Here is a 20,136-nt window from a genome sequence, read left to right as displayed (position 1 = left end):
CAACTATATCAAATCATGTGAAAACTATAAAAATATATACAAAGAATATAAATGCAAAATATTGCAAAGGCTTCATACAACTTCATACAAGTTGCACTTTGCATATCTTTGATATTAGAACATGAGGACATGATTCCATCAGAATTTTCTACAGCGTGTCAAGGTACAACTCTGGAAACCACTCAGATGCTTTTTTAAATTAGCTGATAATTCTGCTTATGTTCAAGATGGACATGCACATTTCTATCATAGCCCTCCTCTGAGGAAACCTAGCGATACGTTTTTTCAATCTCATCTGAAATTATCAGTGTTGGGGTAATGCATTACAAGTAACATGCAAAATGCATTCAGATTACTTGTTTGATGTTACAAGTAAAGTAATGTGTTACAAGTAACATGAATTACCTAATCAGATTACTTTTTGATCTAACTAGTAATTAACTACAAGTAATGTGCATTACCTAATCAGATTACTTTTTTTATATGTAATGAGTAAAGAAACACATTACAAGTAACATGCATTATGTAATCAGATTACTTTTTGATGTTATGAGTAAAGAAACGCATTACAATAACGCACATTGCATAATCAGATTATTTTTTCATTTTAAGAGTAAGGAAACGCATTACAATAACGCACATTACATAATCAGATTACTTTTTGATGTTATGAGTAAGGAAATGCAATACAAGTAACATGCATTATGTAATCAGATTACTTTTTGATGTTATGATTAAAAACAATGCATTACAATAACTTACATTACATAATCAGATTACTTTTTAGTAACATGCATTACGTAATCAGATTGCTTTTTAGTAATATGCATTACGTAATCAGATTACTTTTGATGTTATGAGTAAAAAAACACATTACAATAATGTGCATTACTAAATAAGATTACTTTTTGATCTAGCAAGTAAAGTAATGCATTACAAGTGTCATACATTATGGAATCACATTACTTTTTTCCATGTCAATGAAAATTACATTCTAATAATACAAATACATTTATTTACAGTAAAAAAAAGTCACTGCAAATTAAGTTTATAAGTTTAAAGTTTCAAAAACAATATTCACATTATAATTATGAATTGTAGCTTAAATTTAGCAATTGATGCATGACGTCCAGTACAGTGGACATGTGATTAATCAGAGTTTTCTCTCAATCTAAAATCAAAACTTGGAACATTATACTGTGATATGACTCTTAGATATATTAGATATTGCTTGATGCTGCAATATATTGTTTACCTACAAGAATCTCCTAGGATAGAAGGAATGGGTGGATATTCCGGTTGCAACTTGGCATGTCTGACTGACCCTTGGCCATCTTGGTTTGGAGGGGGAAAAAATCGAAACACAACAGTTTGCCACTTGGATGCAATTTATAGAATGATGCACCAGGGTCCAATGAAGAGGCTTATGTGCAACTTTGCCATAAAAACCAGTGCAAATTCAAGAAAATGCTTTTTTTAATAGCTGTCCACTGTAGTGACCACTATGCGTCAAAGGGTTAAAATATTTCTGAAGACAGGAAATAATGTAGCATTTAAACACAATAAACACTAACGGAGCAAAGCTCGGGGAAAAAAAGCTAGAGACCCTCAAGATTTGTAATCTAGAGTAATGTATAGGCTACTGTAGTTTCATGCAATATTTGCAAAAACAAATATGCAAAAACAATGCTGGCAATGATCTAAGCTGCTGTTCCTTTGCAGATACTGTAAAGCTAAATACTGGCTCGCTGTTAAGAAAACTGCATCTGCACTGTACTAGTGATAGGAGGCTACTTTCCCCTCAGTGTTTTCTGAATGCTGATGTAAGCGCAATGAAAGGTCAGATACCCCACCAGCTTAGCAACAGATAATCCATTTGATATTAATGAACTGGCATGTGAACTATAGATGATTGATGTTCTCATTTAGCAGTGTGTGTTTTCATGTCACATGTCATGACCACTGTGTACTGTGAATGAATGAAACCTCATCGATTTGCAGCAATCTAAGCTTTTACTGGATTTTCTTATCTTAGCTTGCTGATGCTAAATAACAGCCTTGAATTCCTTACAACCTAACTAACACAGAGCTCTTAATTTGGTTATAGGAATGCATATGGAATGGTTAAAGGGTGGTTGACTGTTTTTTTTTTTTTTTTCTAGGCTTGATTTTATTAATAGGGTACAGTCTAACATGGTAATGTTTTGTTTAGAAAAAAAAAAAAACATTTTTGATGTGACGTGACACGTGACGTGACATGACATACAGCCAAGTATGGTGATCCAAACTCAGAATTCATGCTCTGCATTTAACCCACCCAAAGTGAACACACACACACACACTGTGAACACACACCTGGAGCAGTGTGCAGCCATTTATGCTGCAGCACCCAGGGAGCAGTTGGGGGTTCGATGCCTCGCTCAAGGGCACCTAAGTCATGTTAATTGCCGGCCCGAGATTTAAACCCACAACCCTAGGATTAGGAGTTAAACTCTCTAACCACTAGAACACGATTTCCCCTTTTGAAGCTTTGATTGTGTTTACAGTGTGTAATATAACATGTGTTCATGTTTCGTGTGTAAAAAAACACAGTATTTTTCACACAATTCACCTATCTGTATACCGCTGTCATTAAAACGGGCTGATGACTTCCTTGTTCTATGAAGTCCCTCCTTCAGAAATACGTAATGAGTTCTGATTGGGCCAGCGGTTCCTGTGTTGTGATTCGACACCAGCTTAGCGCAGGCTGCCCTCCTGGAAACGCGATTGGGCTAGTTTGTGGAATAGTTTTGAGAAGCAAGTTGGCAGGATTTGTTTTGAAAACCTGGCAACCCTGATCTGAACGGACGTGCTGGAGATGTATTTATAATCACAGAACGCCTTCAAAAGAAGCGATGCGCATAAAAATTGCATTCTATTTTTATGCACAGCCCTATCATCTAGTTAACAAAGCTAAACAGCATTGCCCTTTGTGTAATAAGTTACAGAAACTGTTAAACGCACCAACTTAAATAATAAAATACACTTACCGGTTGTGGTCCATAAACAACACCTTCTCCAGACAAAGAGGGAACTGCTCCATCTTTCAAGAATAATCTTTGTGCGAATCCGACATTAAACTGAGTGAGATTGAGCAAGCCGTCCTCAGCAAAATGTGCTGCACATAGTTTTACAAGTGGATTATAATTTTCCGGAACCGAGTTAAACATAAATTGTAACCATTGATCTCTAAGTACAGCATCCCTGGGAAGCCCAAACAAAGATGATTGGACTCAGAGATACCAGCATTAAAAATAACAGCATTTCGACGACATGGCGACAAACACAACTCTTCCTCTTCTCAGTCTGATCACAACAAGACCACGCCCCTTTTTTGTGTATTCATGTGGGTGGAGGTTAGTCAAAAAACTGTTTTAGTGATGTCATTACTGCAGGAACTAGAGGGATGTAGTCCAAACTGGTTGTTTTTTGTAGGCAAATTCTGTTAAATAAAATATCTCGCTTGGCATTGAACTTTGAGCTTTAGCATTTTACAGATATTATTTATACTCTAACAACAACATGAAACACTAACTAAAGTTTAAAACATGGGATCGCGAAGAACGGGACCTTTAATAAAAAGCTTAACAGCTGAAAATGCATATCAGAGCAAAAACCAAGCCCTGAGGTCAAAATAACTGCCCGTATAGCTCAGAATCATGTTTGTGTCAAGCCACACATCTGGGGAAAAGTTCAGAAAAAATCATGCTTCATTGAAGGGTCACAAAATCACGTAGCCTTCATTATCCATCATGGAAGATGTTTGAAATATCTACAACTCTTTCTAGAGCTGGCCTCCTGGCCAAACTGAGCAACTGATGGAGAAGAGCCTTGCCTACACTGGTGACCAAGAAGCTGATGGTAACTCTAGTTGAGCTCCATGATCATATACTGTATGCAGATGGGAGAAACCTACAGAAAGACAAACATCACTGCAACACTCCACCGATCTGGACTTTATGTCGGTGTGGCGTGACACACAGCAAGAGTGGCTTATAGACAACTCTGTGAATGTCCTTGAGTGGCCCAGCCGCAGCCTGAGCTTGAACCCAGTCAAATATTTCTGAAGAAACCTGAAAATGTGCGTCTTCCCCATCCCACCTGACAGAGCTTGAGAGGTGAAGAGGTGAGGAGAAGAATGACAGATAATTGCCAAATGCCGATGTGCAATGCTTGTCACATTAAAAACCCAAAAAGACTTGAGGGTGTCAAGGTGCTTCAGTCATATAATGAGTAAATGCAATACTTATGCAATGTACTTATTTCAGTTATTAATTTTTCGTACATTTACACAGTTGTGACAGTTCTGATTTTGCTTTGTCATTATGGTGTATGAAGTGCAGATTGATGTGGGGAAAAAAGTAATTCAAAGCAGTTTAACAAAATTGTGATTAAACATACAGTCCACAGCAATTCATTTTGTAAATGCAGTGAATGTTAAAGTGACATTGTTAGTCTATGTGTGTGTCAAGTTTTGTTTTTATGGAATGTGTAAGTCAGGGGGTGCAATAACATTTGTTAACTTTAAACATTTTATATATATAATTAACTGTATTAAAATTAAACTGACAACACTAGCTTCAAGATAAATAGGCTCAGTGTTGAGTTGACTTTAAAAAAAGCAATGAGCATTATCACCAACTGCTGATCGGGATTTGGCATTTATTCCTCTAGTTTCACTGCCCTTTATCAGCCATGCATATCTCTTGTCTGAGTGGATCAATATAACCCAAAATACAACTGTCTGTTCTCTGGCACACGTTGAGGCATTATCACAATGGCTCTTTACAATCACACCATGCTGCATTTGATTAAAGCCATACGTTGCAACAATGTGTGTGTGCAAGTAGCCACACATTAAATATTCCCCAGCTCATTTTCTAACTGACCTTTGTTGGTCGCCTGGCTGTAAAATAAATGCCTTGAGAGAAAAAGGAAAAAAAGTGTGGTTTTAGGTAAGAGGGTTTTTAAAATTCCTAACCATTTGAGCAATAGTCATGATGCTTGCCTTAGCAAATACCTCCAGTGAATGTAAAATCTCCGGCTAAAACACTCTCTATAATGGTGTTACCTTTAGGGCACATAGAATATTTATTCAAAGCAGAAGGTGGCTGTGAAGATACTGACCGTGAAGGTGACCCATCAGGTCTGAGAAACAGAGAAGAGACTTCAGGTTTCAGCTCTCCTTCAAATGTCCCTGTACATGAAACCCGTGATAGCCATACTGTATGACGGATATCAAAACCTCCCAGTCGATACACATGACGTCAGAGCTCTTCAGGCATGCTATGTTATGCGTGTGGAATATTTAAATACAATAAAGAGCACGGCACTGCATTCATGAACTATTTGAATTTGTATATTTTCTACATAAATCATGTGAAGTCTGGCTGATTAGAAAGGTCTGCCTGGTTCCTTTTTGTTAAAAAGATTGCTTATCCAATACAATGGCCCTGGCGGATCTAAATATAGAGGCTTAACAGCCACCTGCCTCATTAACCATGATACCCCTGACCGAGGAACATGCTATTGGCTCCTGGAATCAATAAAAGTTGAATTTTAATCTCCTCACATTAGCGTTTTAGTCAAGTGCAAAACAAGGGCAGATTTAGAGCTGATAATTTGAGCAGAGTGGTGATCTAATGCGGTGACTTACAGAACAGAAAGGTCAGCAATGTTTAAAAGAGAATCACTGTGCCTTTTAACTGCTTTATGCCTTTTTCTGCTAAACAATTGAGAAAAATGGTAATAATGGTGATAATGATATGTATATCTATATATAGAATAATTGTTTCCGTTTTGTTTGTGATTTGATGAGTGGCATCAAATCACTCAAATTTGTTGGGACTCAAATTTGAGGTTTGGATCCTAATGGTTATCCATTTGAGTGCCAGTGGTGTATAAAGTTGCTAAATCTCGGCTGATATGATTCATCCAATTATGCTGCAGAATGTATTGTTAGAGTTTACTATAGTATCATGTTAGCTAAGTAACATGTTAATGCCAAGCTCCAAGGTCATCGTCAAGAGGGAAACTAAAAACTTTGTCCTAGGCTCATTGGAAAAACGGGTCTGTGGTGACGATTCTGCATTGTTTCTGATATTACGTTGTTTCTTGCGTGTTTCACAACATGCTCAAAGTAAAATATAGGTGGTGCTAGATAAACGTGAATCTGGCAAAGTTTTATTATGTGGTTGCATCCCAGCAGTTTGGAAATGAAATGTCTGGTGATGAATGCATTAAACCTAATCGCTTAAAATAACACAAGCAAATGTGGGGTAAAAGCGCGTGAGCTGAAGCAACCATGCCATTTTAGCTTTCCTATACAGGTCATTGAGCTCTTTTATCATGACTTGTGTTTCATGGGATTCATACCAAACTCTTAGGGGTAAAACAGTACCCTCAAAGAGACACCCTTCTTCCTTTTTTACCCCTAAAGGGTGCAAATTAGTGCCTTAGAGTAGTAAGATGTACTCTTATGGTACTAATATGCACCCTTTAAAGGGTAAAGAAAGTACAGAGGTGTAACAAGCTGTTGTACCCCATTTTGCACTTGTTTTGAGAATGTGTGAAGACCTTAGAACAAATCCCTAACCATAAGTGTGAGCAACAGTAGTAGAGATGCTTGCCTTAGCAAGGCTATTTACTTACGATCTGATGGACTGAGAAAAAAAGAATGCAGACAAGCTAAATCTAATTGAAAATGTAAGCGTAATCTCAGACCTCAGTAATTAGTCTCTCTCACTAATTTAGTTGGAATCAATGTAATGTCACTTCCGTGTCTCATTACAATAGTCTCTCTCTCTTTCTCTGACTGAATATCCTTCCTGCAGCAGCTGGAGAGACATCTCAGGCTCCAGTCACGCATTGAATGTCTGTCTGGTCTGCTTCTGGTGATGAATTTGGTTTGTCCTTCCCTTAGAGGGCAAATGAAAAAAAAAAAAGTCATAACAGGAAAAAGAAAGAAGAGACGAAAGAACAGACACAATTGCCTTAAAAAATACAATATGCACCCATACGTTCACGGGGCATTGGCCGTCTAGTGATTTATCGAGTGAACCATGTCTCTTCTCTGGGCAGAGAATCCATGGAGAATGAATAGGACAGTCATTTACGTCTAACCCTTATTATCATGCTGAAGAGTTCGTCAGTGAAGCAGTCTGTCTGACAGCACTCTTACAAAACAGTCAGAGTGACCAGACCACCACTATTTCTGATTACTGCAGTTACTTTACAACATGTGCTTACAGTCTGTGAATATTAAGTAACATTTGAAGAGTCAGATGCAAAAGTGCCATGTGAAATTTTTTTCTAAAATTAGCATTTTTATCAGGCTCGTTTATTAATGTTTAGTTATTTCACTTCAGTTGCATGGAAAATGACCTATACATTGAGTAAAATTACTAAACCTAAGCCTAAGAGCCTGATTAAAAAAAAAAATGCTCATTTTAGAAGAAAATTTCAGATGGCACTTAGAGGCCTTGGCATCTGAACTCTTCTTTTATTCTCAAAACCCTGTGTTTGACAAAACCAAAAGGTCTTGAAAAACGTTGTTAATAGCTCCAAATGTACTGCAGAAAATAACGAAAGGCAGGATTCAATATTTGAAATACTAATTATTCATTTTTGAAAACATTTGTCTAACCATATGTATGTGATTTGACCAATAAGCCTAAACAATGCAGAAAGAAAGAAAAAAACCCGATTTGGATGAGTACACTGATGTGTTTCAAGGCATAAGGAAAATATGCTATTTTTGCCCAAAGGTTTACCCACAAGACATTCTTGGAAAAACATAAAACCTTTTTTAAAACATTTTTCAAAATTCAAATTCAAAACAAATATTAAAACCGACATGAATCCAGACGGGCCCCTAATACAATTATTAAAATTAAAAATATTAAAATAAATGTTATTGCACTGTATGTTTTTCATTTTACCAAAATGTAAAAAGCTGTATTTTAAGGTGTCCATTGTATACAATTAAGTATGGAGTTACTGAACTGAGTGAGCAGGAAAGTTTGGGGTTTCAGTGTCTTAAGTTGCTGTTCTGGCCACCAAACAACCATAAGAAGTGTGAAGAATGGTAAAAGACAGAAATGGCATAGCAGGCTGGAAGGAGAGCAAATGGAAACAAAACAACGAATAGAGCAGATTGGTTTAGCCAAGACTGAGGGAAGGAAAGCTTATAGAGTCTGGCGCTGTAATTGGGCCACATATGAAACTCAGCATGTGTCCTTCTCTCACAGAAAATCCGAGAGCACCCTGAGAAAATTCTCCTCCCTATGCTGGAGATCAATTTCACACAAAGTGCTAAGGATTTGCAGCAGAACCATAGAGGAGTCACTTAAATAGACTTGGCTTATGATATTGGACTCGGTCTGGCCTGGACCTCAGCAGTTTTATGTGCACGGTTTGTGCAGGAAGCATTGGTTTTGAGCAGAGGTGCTCTAAGCTGAGACCAGCATCTCAAAACAGCATTCAGAGGCATTTCATAGTGCTTTGCTCTAGATCTGAAAGAGTGTTCTTACTTGTGTGGGAGAGGTCCAAACTGTGTGGCTAAATGGACGCAATAACACTTTTATGACAACTGTGCCTCTGTGATTATAGCTAAAGCATGTATTAGTCATTATTGTATCACTCACATTAACAATCATGAGTGGGGAAAAAATATCCCTGAAAGCAAATTCCGTGCAGCTGGCTGAATCTAATTTTGTCAGGCAAAATAGCCTTGTGGAACCATCTCAGAGCTACTTCACTCTCACTCTCAAAGCCTCATAAATATTTGACCAAAAAAAATAAATAGAGACACAGCCGCAGGCCACTGAAGTATTAAAGTGTAACATATGTACACTAAAATATAGAGAAAGCATTTCCAGCACAGAATGGACAAACACCAGCTCTTCACTTTTCTATCTCTATCTATCTATCTATCTATCTATCTATCTATCTATCTATCTATCTATCTATCTATCTATCTATCATGGAGACGTCTATTTGATGTATGCATTATGGAAGACAATTTTTAGAGCATTTGTTCATCTGTAATACATTGACAGGACGTTTCCTATCAGATGTCAAATAGACGTCTATTAGATGTCTTTATGATGTTTATGATGTAGAATGTATGTAAAATAGACAACTTACAGACGTCTGACAGATGTTCGTACTCCGCAGACGCTTTCTATATCAAACAATCTTTAACAGACATCTTGCAGATGTACAATGTGCTAGCTGGGTCTATATCCTTGTCTGTCTCAGATTTTGGGTATAAACCTTTTCTAAAGTGTTTTCCAGAAAATGTATAACACCCTGGTCACTGTCATATCCACTTATTTATGTCCATATTTTCTGTGTTGAATATTTCATTATTCAAGACATACTAAGCTCATAAACTTTGTCACTGCAATGCCTTGAAAGGCACATTGCAACATTGCATGCTAAAATTTTTCTGTAAGGAGCCCAATAGTAACATGATTAAGGCACCACCACGGTGCACTCGTGTCTCCTCTTTTGTAATAACGACGGCACTCCACTGCGCCCACTCTACCGTGATATCCAAATCTCCTTTTGAACGGGTTCTTGTTATTGATTCATTCGAACCGAATCGCGTTTGCAAATCACAGGAGTATGCTAAAACGGTGAGTGTGAAGTGGGTTATATATCCCAAAAACAAAACCACGTTTTGTAAAATCACACAATCACAATAAAATCACATTGCTAAAGTAAAAATACAATGTGGAAAAATGAATTTTACAACAAAAATTAAACGACGACAGCTGAAACGAATCAGTGAATCGTTTTATGAAACGAACCGATTCGTCCGAATGAATCGGACCTCCCAGTGCTTGCTGCCATCTGTTCGGAGCAGCGTGACGCCCCCTGCTGTCTGATGCATGAAAGGCGCTGAGCAAGTTTCACACAACCCTGAGCGACTCCTCAAAGCAACGTGTGCAGGAATTTGACTCGGGTGATGCTCTCAGCAGCGGGGTTCGTATGGTTTTCGCGTGTGACCTAAAAGCTGCCGTTTTGCCTGTGCGGAGGTAAAATGAGCAGCACGGAGATCCAGAATTCGGGAGAGGAGCCCTGCGTTCGCCTGGAGCACCTACCGGGCAAGAGTCCGCACCTAGCGGGCAAGGCGTCTCCGCAGGTGAACAACCGCTGGGATGCGCCTCAAGTGACGGCCAACGGGGTCCATGACATTGAGGACCGGATTTTACGAATCACTGGTTATTACGGCTATAAACCCGGGTACTCCAGCCACAGAAGTAAGTGTTCAAAAACACACGCAATAACAAATGCAATAGTCATGCAGTCGAGATCAAGTCACGGCTGTCTGCACGCTGTGTTGGCCTTGAACGACGAATCTATGAATAAGTATATGAATATGAATATAAAGGAAACACATGGAGTGTGGACTGTCTCATTTTGTTTGTATGGTTCATGAGTTATGTGCTTACTGCATAAATCTGAACAACACAGTCGGCAGAACTTTCTGTCAAAGTTTTGGATGTAACAGTAGCCTATAGAATATAATGTAAAATATAACAGTATAATGTGAACAGCATAGAAGTAGAAATAAAAATAAAGAATGGACAATTAAGAATAAATTAGATTTAAACTATTCAAAATGTTACAAATATGATAATACATCATATAATAATAAATTGGCCCTTTAAAAACAGTTAAACAAAAGTATTTTAGTGTCAACAAATATAAGTAGCCTATCTTGCAACTGTGTGGTAAGCTAAATACATATGGCCTTTTTTTTAACCTTTTATTGGCTTATGTTTTATGAAACTGACTTGTTTATAAATAAAGCTAAATCATACTGCTCAGCAGACTCATAAATGCAATGATTGTAAGTACAAGTAAATCACAAGCAATACACAGATGTGTGGTTAGACAAAATGCACAGGTTGAAAGACACTTATTTGTCGAACACTTATTAAAATGACAGTGTGAATGGAGTAGAGTAATGATTGGATCCTAATTATAGTCTGTGTGCCATTCCTGAATTTCAATACCTCAGTCTATTTTTATGCAATCGAAAGAGTCTTGGCACGTTACAGATGTGAGGTTCCACTGTTGTAAAGCATGCGGGATTTTAATGATTTTTATTATTGTGGCTAAGTGCACATACCACACAATGGTCAATGCAGGAGTGGTGTTGCAGCCTGTGTCTCTGGTGTGCCATTATTACACTGGCGCAGTGTGTAAGTACATGAATCATATCTAATGGATATCAGCGTGTAGTGTATGTGTGCATGCATTTGTGTGATGAAGTCCCTGAGGACGGTAGATGGTAAAGTAAACTCAGCGCTGCATTCATCTTAGACACTCGTTTTGTTACATAAGCACATCACACATTATGGTCTGTGCCAGAAATGGCAATTAAAGCAAAAAACAATGGGTACAATCTATTCAAATGGCTTTTCAAATGAATTTTCTAAAACATTTTTGTTCTTTTTACAAGTGCTTTTTACTGTTCTCAACCAAAAAATCTCTTTGAAAGTCCAAGAAGGTTTTTAGAAGATTTTTTTTTATGCGAAGGTGTCACATTGAAATGTTTCCTCTGGGACTGTGTCATGCTCACCGCTGTTTTAAGACCTGACTCAGCAGTATATGTAGTGAATTAAAGTGTCAGTCATAGACAGACAAGAAGAACAATCACCATCCATCCCGACGAACTCAACTCTGTCTGTAATTTATGTCAAAGTCCAAAATTGTTGCTTTGGAAAACTAGTTAAGTGTTTAAGGTTTAGTTAAGTTAAGGTTTCACACTAATCCATATAGTCGATTGTATATTTAATCCTGAGGAAATGGACAATGGCAAGTATTTTTTGTGATGAATAAATGCATCAGTTTAATTTGTTAAAGTCAAGATGAAAGAGCGTATGCAACCCTTTTGACCTCTTTATAAGTTTTACTGCATGAAATATGGTATTAAACAAGAAAAAAAGCGGGATTGATTGGATTGTGAAAAGTGGCCATTGACAGACCTACTGTAAATTTGAACCTAAAACACATTTTTGGAGAGGCTTTCTGACTGGGACTTGGAAGGTGAAGGTCATCCTCAAGAGCATCTCAACCATTAGTGTTTGTGGGACCTTTTCTTTTCCAGTATAAATTCAAATTCCAGGCTAATTTAATGTTTGCATAATTTTAAAAATGCATATTAAATTACATTTTAAACATGCATTTAGCAGATGCTTTTCAAAGTGCGTTCAGGCTCAACATTTTTTACCTAACATGTGTACCCTGGGAATCGAACCCACAACCTTTTGTGCTGCTAACACAATGCTCTACCACTGCGCATTGTGTATGTTTATTATATTTATTATAATTAATGTATAATAATTGCACAATTAAATATACTATGTTTTTGTATGTTTAAAATATATATTATAATAAATGTATAATTTATATTTTTAAAATATACTGGCAAATTTGCGCGGGTGACACTCATAGTGTAATATATGTGCATATTTACACTGCTGTCCAAAAGTTTGGAAACGCCCCAGGTGAAGAGGGGTTTTGGACAACGTCATCATAAATCCTTATTATTTTGTGATGACTGCATTAATAAGGGACAACACAAAATATGTAAATACTATATTAGATAAACAATGATTTCACAACATGGAAAAATAGTTATTAATAGCTATAAATAATTAATCACTAAACTGTGTTCTGCTTGGTCTGTTGTGCTCTATTGTAAGTAACATTAATTGGCAATCCATCAGTAAAGCTATAAAGGTGTGTGTCCCAATAATCCAGAGAAAAGAAACCATATATTACCCCACTGACAGGGTAACCAGCCATCATAGTGCTATGGAGGCACAGCCATCTATATTTAACAATGCTGGATGCAGGGGCGTCATGAAGAGTTTTAAGGGGGTATGCAAGGCTGAAATTTAACCCCCTTCTTGTAGATTTTTTATCTTTTTCAGTTTTTTCTTATGACACTTAGTAGGAAATTGTAAGAAACTGAAAAAGAAATGATTATTATTGAAAAAGAAAATTATTATTAAATCCAACAACAGAACAATTGCTATGGAGCCAGTGCCGCTGCTAGCCATTTTGGTGCCCTAAGCATAATTCCTTTATGATGCCCCCCACCCCGACACCAAGAAAGAAAAAAAAAAAAAGTTTGTTTTTGCCAGTGTAATTTTTTATTACCAAACATAACTCAATACCAATAACACACAATAGCAGCATCACAGTATAAAACTTAAGAACACTAAAAAGAGAAAGAAAATCTTCACAGCTTTGCCAACTTTGTAAACAGTCAACAGAATAGCAAAATAAAATAAAAAATAATAATCCAGACTTTTTTTTTTTGCTAATTCAATGTCACTTTGAATAAATTAAATTAAATAATCATCGATAAGTACTAGGGCTGTCACTTTTGTGTCACTTTTCTTATTTATTGGCATGAAGTTTCATGGCAAAATTTTCGGGGTTTTCAAGGTGGGGGTATTACTGCCAAGTTTTTACCACAAAAAAGCAAGTCGCTATCAGCTTGCAATGGTCCTTTTCATAACTCAGAATCTCTTGTACTGTAACTAGATGCGCGAATGAGGAGAATTCGCGTCTACCCTGCCGCGAGACCTCCAAACGCGCGGAAACACGTCTTTACATTGTAAGTTATAATAACATAGTTTGCTAATGCTAACATTAACTTCAGCAAGTTCGAGGCGCATTACAATTAGCAGCAGCATGCACATGCAGCACATTTCACGTACTTTCTAGACTAGACCGGACTAGACTAGGGCAATTATTAAATATCTTTCTTGTTCCCCCTTTTTTGTTACATATACATGGCTAAAATGTGCCTAATATTTCTATAGGCTAATGAAATAATACCGGCATTAAAAAAAAATAAAATCATTAGGCTATTTTTGGTGCCCCCTCAGCACTTGGTGCCCTACGCACAGTGCGTGATGCGCGTGATGCGCGTGTTGGGAGCGGCGGCGCTGTATGGAGCCATTCTTGTCTATGTCCCTGGTTTGGCAGTGAAACAGTCAGGGCGGGTCTAAGGTAAGACGGCAATGTCAATGAACAGTCGTGGGAGTGGCCTTCATCCGTGTGACATCACACAGACAAGAAGCTGTGAACGGCTTGATTTGAAAAAGGGGACATTATTTTTAAGGATTAAATCAAAACCTCTGGGTGACGTTTTTATCAATATAGGGTGGTTGTGTACACACACTCCCAACACACATTTATGTCCAAATAACATGTAAAAGTGATTTTTGCATCCCTTTATTTTTAGTAGTTCAGAATTGTACTTAAAAAGAGTTATCACTGTTTTTGACCTGTTATCTTTTATTCTAATAAATAAACTTATATGACATCAACATTTAGACACCAGTTAAATTTACACTTCTCGATTAAAATTTCAATATCACAGCAAAAAGAACTAGCCAAACAAAATTCAAACATTAGTTCACCTATCCCTTTAAATAATAAATGCTCTGTATTTAGACCAATGCGCATTAGCATCAACTTGTCTTCCTCAACAAAAACCCAGAAGAATTTTCCATTGGCTTTTGGTTTATTGCACAAAATAAGCTCTTAGACCAAAGGTTTGATTCTTAAATGTTCTGTTCATCATGACTATTGTAAAAATCAAATGTAAAGGGAGATTAGTTCATTTCCTAATGTACATTATAACTTGAAGCTACTGAACCCCAGCAGCTCCTAACCTACTCATGATGGTACTTTCATACCAGCTGGATGTAATTGCATCAGATCATACTGGATGAAATATCAGCTGCAGCTTTACAACATGCATATGCTGTCTTGCACAAGTCCTACAAAAAAAGCGTACACTCTGGAAACTTTTGCAACTGTTTGCTAATTAGCTGAAAAGCCATCAAACCCGTCTTGAATAGGACCAAGAAAGAATCATCCAGCAAAGCCTTTGACAGAAACAATCTGCTGGTGTCATCCGTTGTCTTCTGAGCTCTCTTCTGAGTCAATGTGACCCAATCATCTAAACCTCTCTGCAGCGCACACATGCCCCCCCTCCATCCCCACCCAGACCATCTCGCCTATAGAGCTATTTTTAGCTGCAGGCCTAATGGGACTCTTCTCATCTACTTAGCCAGAGAGACGATGTTAACTGTAGTCTCACTTTGGGAGCTTTACAGACTTCAGAACAGACAGATGATGTAAGTTATCGTTCCTGAATCATTAACCCAAATAAAAAATAATGTTCACCCTTTACCAGTCAGTCATTTACATGCTATTATAGTTTACTAATACTTTTCTATCTTCTTTTCCATTTTAATTTTAAAGTATTTTTTTTTTTTTATTAACTTTATAAAAAAGTCTATACAGTTTTTTATAGTTTTAGTTATTGTAGGTATTTAAAAAGGTGGTATTTCAGTTGTTCTTTATTCCATTTCAAGGAGCGTTTTTTATGATTTTACGTTTAGTCAATTATGATAACACCATGTGAAGTGCCCAATTCTTCTGGAATACACAAATTGATTTGTGTGTGTGTGTGTGTTATCAGAATAGACAGTATCAGACATTGCTCTAAAAAAGGTGTTGTTTCTAAAAAATAAAAATAAAAAATCTGAGAACATTAAAGGTCCCGTTTTTCATGCTTTTTTGAAGCTTTGATTGTGTTTACACAGTGTGCAATATAACACAGTATTTTTCACACAATTCACTTATCCGTATACTGCTGTTTTCACTGTCATAAAAACGGTCTGATGACTTCCTTGTTCTATGAAGTCCCTCCTTCAGAAATACGTAATGCGTTCTGATTGGGTCAGTGGTTCCTGTGTTGTGATTCGACAGCAGCTGAGCGCACGCTGCCCTCCTGGAAACACGATTGGGCTAGTTTTGGACTAGTTTTGAGAAGCAAGTTGGCTGGATTTGTTTTGAAAACCTGGCAATCCTGATCTGAAAGGACGTGCTGGAGATGTATTTATAATGACAGAACGCCTTCAAAAGAAGAGATGCGCATGAAATCGCATTTAATTTTTTTGCACAGCCCTAACATCTAGTTAACAAAGCTAAACAGCGTTGCCCTTTGTGTAGTAAGTTACAGAAACTGTTAAACGCACCAACTTAAATAATAAAATACACTTACCGGTTGTGGTCCATAAACAACACCTTCTCCAGACATAGAGGGAACTGCTCCATCTTTCAAGAATAATCTTTGTGCGAATCCGGCTTAAAACAGATTGAGATTGAGGAAGCTGTCCTCAGCAAAATGTGCTGGACATAGTTTTACATGTGGATTATAATTTTCGGGAACCAAATTAAACATAAATTGTAACCATTAATCTGCAAGTACAGCATCCCTGGGAAGCCCAAACAAAGATGATTGGACTCAGATATGAAAATAACAGCGTTTCAAAGACATGGTGACAAACACAACTCTTCCTTCTTCTCCGTCGGAGCACAACAAGGCCACGCCCCCCTGTTTGTATATTCTTGTGGGCGGAGGTTGGTCAAAAAACTGTTTTTGTGATGTCATTACTACAGGAACTAAAGGGATGTAGTCCAAACGGGTCGGTCGTTGTAGGCGAATTCTGTTAAATAAAATATCTCGCTTGGCATTGAACATTGAGCTTCAGAATTTTACAGATATTATTTATACTCTAACAACAACATTACACACTAACTAAAGTTTAAAACATGGGATCACGAGGAACGGGACCTTTAATGTAGACATTTGTCTGAATGTTGTTACAATAGCTAAACTTTGAAGCAAGTTACATCTGAAAACGAATTATGTTAGAGCTTAACAGAAAACTTTTTCAAGTACTTTTAAGGCTATTTTGTGTGAAATCATGAAATCAAAATGTACACTTGTCATGCAGCCACAGATAAAGCCTCAATGTTTCATGAAACATAGAAATATTAAACTAAATATCACTACACTCACATTGTCCAAGTGGTCTTTTCTCTAGATTATTGGGTCATACACGCCTTTATAGCTTTGCTGATTGATTGCCAAATAATGTTGGAACACAACAGACCAATCAGAACACAGTTTAGAGATTAATTATACGCAGCTCTAGAATTTTCAATGTTGTGAATTCATTTTTTATTTAATAAAATGTTTGCATAATTCGTGTTGTCCCTTATTAATGCAAAGTCATCAGAAAAATAATACTGATTTCTGCTGTTGTTGTCCAAAACCTTTCAGCCTTAGTAAATCTCTCGTCAGTATTTACGGCTTGTGTGTAATTGGAGGAAATTTTATACTTTCTGTGCACTCCTGTGCTGCCCCCATCTGGTCATTTGACATATATCTCTGCCCACTTCCATTGATTCATGATGATAAATTTATAATCCCACTTACTCGGAATGCTGAATCTCTCTTTCACATACATACACACACACACACACGTTTGTTTTTGTGAAAAGTGGGTTCATCCCATAGGCGTAATGGTTTTTATACTGTAGAAACTGTATATTCTATCGCCCTTCACCAACTCTAACCCTAACCCTCACAGGAAACTTTGTGCATTTTTACTTTCTCAAAAAAACTCATTCTGTATGATTTATAAGCGTTTTGAAAAATGGGGACATGGGTTATGTCCTCATAAGTCACCCTCTCCTTGTCATACCTGTGTCATACCCATGTCATTATACAGAGTTGTGTCCTGATATGTCACAAAAACAAGAGCATAAATATTGATCGTGTGCACATTTGCTGCTGTCATGGTTTGTATAAGGTTAGCATTAGGGTTGGGGAATCATCAGGTTTGAGTTCATAAAGGAGCTGCAACCCCTTTGCCTGGCCAAAAGATGTCACTCTTCTCATTTTACAGTGGTTCTAAAGAGTTCTAGTATACAGGAAAGCTAACTGTTACCGTTCCAGTCTGTGCAGCCCTAAAAGTGACTACTTGGACATGGCCATCTTTGCTCATGGCCCTTATTCGTAACAAACATTTCAGTTAAAGCATCTCCGAATCTGAATCATAATTATGAGATAAAAGTCAAAATCTTTGGTCACGTATTTGACTTTTTGTCTCATTATTGTGACTTTGTATCTCATATTAATATATTATAATTATGACTTCCTATGTCATAATTTAGGTTGACCAAAGCATGACTTTCTTTCTTATGCAGCAGAAATGGGCTTCCGTATTTGTTAACAGAAAAGTCCAGGTTGTGTCCAATCCTCTGTATAGACTAACCTTTACAATGTATTTTCAAAACGGTAACCGTGATTGGAAAGCGATAAAGACAACAAAGGTCATATATATGCAAATCACACAGCTCCTCCACTCTTTTATGGGGTTTTGACAAATTGGTTATGAAGTGTGTATAACACTCATATTGTGTGGGTGCACTATTCTCCTCTCGTCTCGCTCTCGTCTTGTAGAACGCAGCTAATAGACGCAGATAAAGGATGCAGCAGGTCTGTGGACAATGGTGGAGGAACATGGCACTGATTTAAATGACAACGGTTCTGAATGGTAGCGTCGAAGGTGGAACACAAGGGCCAGGTGTTGCTATGGCAGGACCCAAGAGGAGGGGGACACGGGGATGAAACAACGGGCATCCTGAATGGCAGGTGTCTGTTTGAAAAAGCGCTTGAGAATAAACCACCACTCAGTATAGGTCCATATTTGTGTTTTTTTTATTTTCCGTAAAGGAGGGTTTGATTATAGTTTAGTGTCTGCAGTATTTTAATAATATATCAGCAAGAGAAAAGTTAAGTCATTTAAAAGGCTGTGGTTTAATTTTCTTCTTGGCATCACAAATTATATGGAGTCTTGACACAAAATCCATCATCTAGTCTGTGTGTGTATGTAATATAAGCTTATATTTCAACGGCGGAAATATTCATCTTTCTTTCAATATTTCTGTCTTACTTTGCACGGCTGCGGTTTCTATTTTATGATTGTGAAGAGCTGTATGTACAGGAAAGATATTTATATACGTGATTGGATGCAAACTCAATTGACTAGAGGGGAAGGGTTGTATGTGTATGTGTAAAGAAACAACTCGTGGTCCAATAAAACATTTATGTTAAATTATATTAAAGTGGATCTAAAAACTATTTGGACCTTTATAAAAGAAATAAAAAATGTTTGAATGTCACTGATAGCCAAGTTCCACTGTAGGTTTCTTGTTATGAATAAATAATGTAACTACACTGTTCAAAATGTTTTTAAAGTTAAAGAAATTAGTACTTTTCAGCAAGAGACTGCATTAAATTGATCAAAATTAACAGTAAAGACTTTTAAAATTGAATAAAAATGAAATCTATTATGAATAAATGCTGTTCTTTTCTATTCGTTAAAGAATCTTTATACAAAAAAATATATCATGGTTTCCACAATAATAATAAGAAATAGTTTTAAAGCACCAAATCAGCATATTAGAATGTTTTCTGGAATAATGATGCAGAGACACACACACACACACACACACAGATTTAATTATATGTATAAACATTAATTTATCGAAAATGTTTCTGTACAAGGAAGCCTTCTGTAACATTAAGATTAGGAGTTTGTTTGTTCAAGGAGGAAATAAACATAGTGGCAGTGAGATTCATTTCCTGGCATAGTACAACCAGAACTGCTGAGCTCATCCTAGAAATCTGACTCTTCATGAAAACCTGCTACAAATTTAGCAGTATAATAAGTGCTGGCTATGCAAACAAGCTTCATTTGAGTTCAGGAGTATGCGGTGGACCACAATGCAGCACGTGTTTGTGTGTGTGGTGTTAAATCAAGCCAGCGTGAATGAATGAGAGACAGAAAGCTTTATTTTTGTGTAAGGTTGTGTGTAATGGGAGGAAACAGATGTAAGTGTGTGTGGGTGTTTTGCTAATCTAATGCATTGCTGGGACCACTGGAACAAGCATCATTGAGACATATTAAATGCAAGGCCATGAAAACCGCAGACGGGGTGTAATGCATCCTGCTCTGACCAGGCAGGCCTACTAAAGGGGTACTCGATACTTGAACTGGTCTGTGATTTAAAGACTTAGAAAGAAGATTTAGTCCAATAAAGTCCCAGCACAGCACAGCTCACACAGTAAAGCAACTTTTATGGAATAGTTCACCAAAACATAAAAATAAATAATCTCACAAGCAGCATCATTTA

At 37.1% G+C, this 20,136-nt stretch overlaps 1 protein-coding gene across 2 annotated transcripts in view; it reads left to right on the top strand.

Moving 5' to 3' along the window:
* The first annotated feature begins 9,955 nt into the window (after window positions 1-9,955).
* slc35f4 (solute carrier family 35 member F4) overlaps window positions 9,956-20,136 on the top strand; it is a 30,427-nt gene continuing 20,246 nt past the window's right edge. For both annotated transcript variants that reach the window (XR_008157911.1, XM_052581293.1), the window contains exon 1: window positions 9,956-10,307. Coding sequence is in view for 1 of the 2 variants with exons in the window: in XM_052581293.1 (XP_052437253.1) it covers window positions 10,088-10,307 (220 nt within the window). In the remaining variant the exon portion in view is untranslated. The remainder of the gene's footprint in view (window positions 10,308-20,136) is intronic.

The sequence above is a fragment of the Carassius gibelio genome, chromosome B17, assembly GCF_023724105.1.
Source record: "Carassius gibelio isolate Cgi1373 ecotype wild population from Czech Republic chromosome B17, carGib1.2-hapl.c, whole genome shotgun sequence".
In the NCBI taxonomy this organism is placed as follows: Eukaryota; Metazoa; Chordata; class Actinopteri; order Cypriniformes; family Cyprinidae; genus Carassius; species Carassius gibelio.
This window is presented reverse-complemented; position numbering and strand designations above follow the sequence as displayed.